This window comes from Leptinotarsa decemlineata, unplaced genomic scaffold (assembly GCF_025532065.1).
Source record: "Leptinotarsa decemlineata unplaced genomic scaffold, Ldec_3_MD MMD2_tig00026328_RagTag_RagTag, whole genome shotgun sequence".
NCBI classification, from domain to species: Eukaryota; Metazoa; Arthropoda; class Insecta; order Coleoptera; family Chrysomelidae; genus Leptinotarsa; species Leptinotarsa decemlineata.
The window spans coordinates 3,415,265-3,422,605 of record NW_027412688.1 but is presented as its reverse complement, the minus strand read 5'-3'; the positions used below and the strand labels follow the sequence as shown (position 1 = coordinate 3,422,605).

Here is a 7,341-nt window from a genome sequence, read left to right as displayed (position 1 = left end):
AATTTGACGGTCACATCAGAAAAATGAAAAGTAAAATTTCCACCGGCTGTTATGCAGTGAGAGTTATTACTAAAGAAGTTGGAGTTTATACTGCAAAAACAGCATATCACACTCTGGTAGAGTCTCACTTAAGGTACGGTATACCTTTTTGGGGTGTGTGTAGCCTTAATTTGCTGGAGTCTGTATTTGTATTATGGAAGAGAGCTATACGATACTTGTGCAAAGCTAAACCTCGTGACTCTTGCAGCCAACTGTTTATTGTATCTCTTTTTATTCTGAAGATAGTGTGTTTGATTAAGAAACATCTTGTGAAACTTGAGGTTACCACCTCAAGTCAAGTCAAGTCAACGACTCCTTATTTTAACAATGGTGTGAAGATGTATAGCCATCTGCCGAGTTACACTAAACAGATAAATATTGATACCAAACAGTGCAGAAAAATTAATAAAGAAATTTTGAGTAGTAGGCCCTATTACAGTTTGACTGAGTTCTATACCGATCATTTTCAACTTAGCATGTTTTATGTGTATGTATGTTTCAACCATTGTTTGTGGTTTTTTATTCAGTGTTTTTATACTTAGGTTAACATTATATTTTATATTCATATGACATTTATGTATTCTTTTATATTTATTTACTAACTTTGTCGACAATATTTTTTCTTTGGACAATGAAGTATATTATTATTACTACCACCTCACCAACTTTTGTACCTGCTGTTCTTCTGGAATGGACGGATGACCTAGGGGCTTTTTTTTATGTACACTACCGGTAGTTGTGAATTTGGATACAAGTTCCCTCAAATATTTCTTACAGATAGAGCGATTCGAAAAACCTTCATTAAAAATCCTTTCAGTCTCGTGAAAGTAGATAGTAGAAACCGTAGATGAAAATAGCTTTAATTGTTTTTTCCAATGGACGAGAATTGACCATTTCAGAGATTGTTGACGTGGTACAATTCTAATAGTAGAACCGAAAAGTAAATGAGAATTTTCTAACTGAACAGTGATGTTCATTGTGGTACTAACATTTTTTTGTCGTTTTTAGTAACAAAAAATATTTTAACAAACCTTATCGAGTTGTTGGAATTGCCATATGGCAGATAAGAAGGAATATTTCTAGAAATATCGATATTAATGTGTTTGTCTTCAGGATGGCGCCCATCGCCATCTCGACAGTTTCATCTGTCAATTTCACTTCAAAATGAAGTATTCATGCATTAATTTCATTATACCAAATTTCAATTTTTTTAGTTGACCCGTTCAAAAAAGAAAAGGGGGGGCATGTTGGAATTTTTTCGAAGGGACCCTCTTAAAAGCTGCCAAATGGGTTGGAAATGAGATTGTTGAAGTTTCAGCTCGATTGAATAAGGTTAACCCTCAACAAGGTTGGAGTTCAAACTGTTCATAAAAATGTTTTTTTTTCATAAAATACATACCAATATTGCAATTCAATTACATCTGGTCCTCCATCCTCTGTGACGGAAAAATTCTCCTCCATCCCTTCTCATTTCTCTCCTTCTTAATGATTTTATTAAATTAAAAAACAGAATCATCATAATTACCCATCTCGATTTACGAAACCAAAGTTTGTCTAATTTCAGTAAAATTCTGATCCAAAATTCTTATCCTAAGTCTTTAGTAAACATAATTTCATTTTGTGAAAAAACAAACTTTCAAAATAATAATGAAGAAGTTGAACATAACAACGTTATACCTTCATTCATATATAAATCACTCCTATATATTCAAGAATTGACACCAAAATTAATTAATGTATTCCGAAATAATAACCTCAAAATATCTGAAACAAATGTCACTACTATATCTAAATTATACAGTAAACTGAAAGCTCCAATTTCAAATGATCAAAAATCCAATTTACTATACAACATTTCTTGTATGGATTGTTCTAAAACATATATAGGACAAACATTTAGACCTCTAAGTAGTCCCATCACTTCCCATAAGAGTGACTGTAGACGAAATGTTAATTCTTGTGCATTAACAGAACATGTTGATTCGGAGGATCATAAAATGAATTTTGAAAATCCAATTATTTTACATAGAGAAACCAATTCAACTGAAAGAATATTTTTGGAAATGATACATATTAATAACGAAGAACATTCAATGAATAAACGAACTGATATTTATAGTGTTAGCAAAATTTACACGTTGATTACGTAAGTAAGTGAGTAAGTAAGTAAGCAAAAATGATAATTGAAATTTCGTCTATTCTCGCGGCCTTTTTATTTTTAAAAGATTGAATTATTTCTTTAAGCTCATTTGCATCAGTAGGGTGTAAAATTGAGGAATATGTTAAAAAATAAATACATATTCGAAATATGCTTTTCTGTTAACCAGCTGTCGCACCCCTACGAAAGACAACCCTCAGAAGTTGAAACTTGTGCGAGTTAATGACTAACAAGGTCCTACCTTTCAAGGTGTGATTCCTAACACGGATAGAACTATACATCAGATAGGTAACAGTTAACTTGCAATTCGTCGAAACATTTATAAAGCTGAAAAAAAAATGTTCATTTTATGTTTGATTATATATTGTATAATGTTCAAAGGAAACAATCAGTCATAAATGGCAAGGAGATGAGTATTGCATATTGCATTCGTTCTTGTCGGTTTTACAAAATTATCAGTTCAAAAACACCACCTTACCATTCGAACAAAAATTCTTTCAGAGAGGATATCCATAATATAAACGTTCCTAAACGTGCAATTCATAGAATATATGATCCTTTTCTTATCAAGTGTCGAAGGTTCATAATTGAATTCCCCAAGATTTAAATATTTTGAGTTAACAAGTTTTAAGGAAAATGAAAACTCATCTTCTTGATGAACAATCAGATACTGGTACAAATTAGATTGATGAATTGTGCTGTTCTGTTCTCGAAAAATTGTATATATGCTGTCACGAAGATGTAGTAGATATGCATAGATAGGTGTATGTGTCTGCTAAATAAAAAAAATATTTCCTTATTTTCCTTTATTATGTTTACTCGTCTCACAATTATATCACCTTACGCTAAAGAATAATAACAGAAGTCTGTTTATCTCGATCAGGACCACCTGACCTTTGGCGTTTTGCCAATGTTATTTTTTTTCGATAGATTCGATTTACATTCATCAGCTATGAGAAATTAAGACCTATATTATAATTATTATTATCCTAGTACTGTTTCCTAGTACTGCCTTGCTGTTCCGTGGTCAATAAAGTTGTCAGGTGGCATTATTATGTGGAAACCAACCAGATCTGGATTGTCTTCCTCTCAATCTAAAGGGAATGTCAATTGGTTCACACACTTCTCAAGGATTTTGACTGTTCTTGACTTGACTTCTTCAGTAGCTCCTTACTGTTCTCACTCGGGGATGTCTTTGTCTTTTGAGACAGTTTAGAGAATCGAATCATTTCATAAAGATGAGGTTGATGGTGCTCTTCGTTCCAGACTCACAGTTTTCAATTTGTATCGCTGTGAACTACTTTGCTATTTCGTGTTTGAGAGAGGGACATTCATTCGGGAAATATCTCATATCCAACTCAGATGTGGATTGGCTACTTTTAAGTTTGAAAGGGACGTCTGTTGGCTTCAATGAGTTAGAAGAAAAGAAACTATTCTCATTTGTAACTCTTATGGTTCCTCTCCTCTTGTATCAAAAGGTAGGTTCAATGCCTTCCTTTTTCTTCAATCCTTGCGATGGGCCCTGAATTTCATGTTTCGAAATGCCCAATTGTCTTTTTATTCTCTCTTCTAACTCTTTTGCCGTGGCGTCCCTAATGACGTTATATTCCTTTGGTGTAGGCGTTTTAGATTTTGGAATGAATTCCCGAAATCTATCCCTCTCCATATAATCCAATAAAGCCCTTCCCCCTCTAGGGGGGATATCTATTGGTTCTGACTCAGTTCCTGATAATGTCCTGGATGAGGTTCTTGGGGTTTCTGAAAACGAACTACTGGTAGCTTCGGTAGCTTCGGTTGGTTCTTCATGGTTTTCATCTTGTGCAACCCTCTGGTTTTCACCGTCACGCCGACGGCTTGAAGCCTTATTCAAGAACCTCATGAGCATCTTGGATTCGTGGGATATTCAAGGAATCTGTAAGAAATGAGTGATATAATTTTCAGCTATTCAGTTTATTTGTTGTTTCAGAGATTTCAAGTCATACTATATCATACGATGAGGGACTATTTATATTTTGGGAACTGGTATAGTTGAAGTAACCGGTATTGTACCTAGTTGAAGATGTCGGCATTCTCAAAGGACAAAAAAACCAATACAGAGAAATAAAGCCGCTGCCAACTAGTCCACGTGGACTGTAGACTTGGCGGTTCCTATTAGATGATTTTTACTAACCGAGTTTTATAATTGTTCATATTCATAGAATCAAGTCATGTTACGGTGACGAATAGAATGCGAGGATGGTTATAGCAGACGGTTATCAATGTTCAGTTCAGGAACTGATCGCGATTCAAATGTTGAAATTCAATATTGTTGTAGTTATAATTACTCAAAATTTTTGTTGTTTTTTGTTTTGAACATTAATCCAAATGTTAGAATAATAGAACCAAAACCAACAGATGACGTATTAATCGAACGAGCATGGTGAATGTATTCCGCGCGCGAATTAGATTAGGTAAGGGTAGGTTAGGTTAGGTTAGATTAGGGTAGGTTAAGTTACGTTAGGTTAGGGTAGGTTAGGTCGACTTTTATAATTGTATGGGTAGTGGTGGTGGTTGTGGTACGATTCCCACTTATCACATGACTCGTTTTGAGTAAGAGAGAAGGATATAGCATCTCGAAACATAAGTTGATATGAATGTCAATTGGTTCACATACTTCTCAAGGATTTTGACTGTTCTTGACTTGACTTCTCCTTCAGTAGCTCCTTACTGTTCTCACTCGGGGATGTCATTGTCTTTTGAGACAGTTTAGAGAATCGAATGTTTCATGAAGATGAGGTTGATGGTGCTCTCCGTTCCAGACTCACAGTTTTCAATTTGTATCGCTGTGAACTACTTTGCTATTTCATGTTTGAGAGAGGGACATTCATTCGGGAAATATCTCATATCCAACTCAGATGTGGATTGGCTACTTTTGAGTTTGAAAGGGACGTCTGTTGGCTTCAATGAATTAGAAGAAAAGAAACTATTCTCATTTGTAACTCTTGTGGTTCCTCTCCTCTTGTATCTTGTATCTTGCATTACTTTTTCTTCTCTCCTTGTGATGGGCCCTGAATTTCATGTTTCGAAATGCCCAATTGTCTTTCTATTCTCTCTTCTAACTCTTTTGCGTGGCGTCCCTAATAAAGTTATATTCCTTTGGTGTAGGCGTTTTAGATTTTGGAATGAATTCCCGAAATCTATCCCTCTCCATATAATCCAATAAAGCCCTTTCCCCTCTAGGGGGATATCTATTGGTTCTGACTCAGTTCCTGATAATGTCCTGGATGAAGTTCTTGGGGTTTCTGAAAACGAACTACTGGTAGCTTCGGTAGCTTCGGTTGATTCTTCATGGTTTTCATCTTTTGCAACCCTCTGGTTTTCACCGTCACGCCGACGGCTGGATGCCTTATTCAAGAACCTCATGAGCATCTTGGATTCGTGGGATATTAAAGGAATCTGTAAGAAATAAGTGATATATGCTCTCCGTTCCAGACTCACAGTTTTCAATCTGTATCCCCGTGAACTACTTTGCTATTTCGTGTTTTTCATTCGGGAAATATCTCATATCCAACTAAGATGTAGATTTGCTACTTTTGAATTTGAAAAGAATGCCTGTTGGCTTCATTGAGTTAGAGGAAAAGGAATTCCTCTTGTATCAAAAGGTAGGTTCAATGCATTACTTTTTCGTCTCTCCTTGTGATGGGCCCTGAGTTTCATGTTTCGAAATGCCCAATTGTCTTTCTATTCTCTCTTCTAACTCTTTTGCCGTGGCGTCCCTAATAAAGTTATACTCCTTTGGTGTAGGAGTTTTAGATTTTGGAATGAATTCCCGAAATCTATCCCTCTCCATATAATCCAATAAAGCCCTTCCCACTCTAGGGGGGATATCTATTGGTTCTGACTCAGTTCCCGATAATGTTCTGGATGAGGTTCTTGGGGTTTCTGAAAATGAACTACTGGTAGCTTCGGTAGCTTCGGTTGGTTCTTCATGGTTTTCATCTTGTGCAACCCTCTGGTTTTCACCGTCACGCCGACGGCTTGAAGCCTTATTCAAGAACCTCATGAGCATCTTGGATTCGTGGGATATTCAAGGAATCTGTAAGAAATAAGTGATATAATTTTCAGCTATTCAGTTTATTTGTTGTTTCAGAGATTTCAAGTCATACTATATCATAGGATGAGGGACTATTTATATTTTGGGAACTGGTATAGTTGAAGTAACCGGTATTGTACCTAGTTGAAGATGTCGGCATTCTCAAAGGACAAAAAAACCAATACAGAGAAATAAAGCCGCTGCCAACTACTCCACGTGAACTGTAGACTTGGCGGTTCCTATTGGATGATTTTTACTAACCGAGTTCATAGTCATAGAATCAAGTGATGTTACGGTGACGAATAGAATGCGAGGATGGTTATAGCAGACGGTTGTCAATGTTCAGTTCAGGAACTGATCGCGATTCAAGTGTTGAAATTTGATATTGGTTCAGTAATAATTAGTTAAAATTTTTGTTGTTTTTTGTTTTGAACATTAATCCAAATGTTAGAATAATAGAACCAAAACCAACAGATGACGTATTAATTGAACGAGCATGGTGAATGTATTCCGCGCGCGAATTAGGTTAAGTTAGGGTAGGTTAGGTTAGGTTAGATCAGGGTAGGTTAGGTTAGGTTACGTTAGGTTAGGGTAGGTTAGGTTAGATTAGGGTAGGTTAGGTCGACTTATATAATTGTATGGGTAGTGGTGGTGGTTGTGATACGATTCCCACTTATCACATGACTCGTTTTGAGTGGGAGAGACGGATATAGCATCTCGAAACATAAGTTGATATGATGGAGTCATGCTTCAACGCAGACTTTTTCCTGTATAGTGATTTCAATAGCGATGGTGAACAATGCGAAAAAGAGATACCAGTGAAAAAGATTCGGATGCATTTGAATATTGAAACACAGAGAGTATGTTTCAATATATCTGTAAATGTACATCTCAAGTTTGGTTCTGAGGGAAACACACTATTACAAGCAACATTATATTTGACCGAAATTCCTTTCTCAACTGTACGTGAAATTGTCAAAAACAAACCTTATGAACGCAAGACGCGATGTGATATGGGATTACCAGAACTTTTTGATGTTCATCTAATAAAATCATTGAAAAAAACAATATA

At 35.7% G+C, this 7,341-nt stretch overlaps 1 protein-coding gene across 1 annotated transcript; it reads right to left on the bottom strand.

Annotated features, from left to right (window-relative positions):
* Nucleotides 1-2,994: 2,994 nt before the first annotated feature.
* LOC141485482 (uncharacterized) lies at nt 2,995-5,714 on the bottom strand. Its single transcript, XM_074182291.1, has 2 exons — nt 4,851-5,714; nt 2,995-4,109 (listed from the first exon to the last, which is right to left on the bottom strand). The coding sequence occupies exon 2, from the start codon at nt 4,080-4,082 to the stop codon at nt 3,669-3,671; it is 414 nt and encodes a 137-aa protein (XP_074038392.1). The 5' UTR covers nt 4,083-4,109; nt 4,851-5,714; the 3' UTR covers nt 2,995-3,668.
* Nucleotides 5,715-7,341: the final 1,627 nt, after the last annotated feature.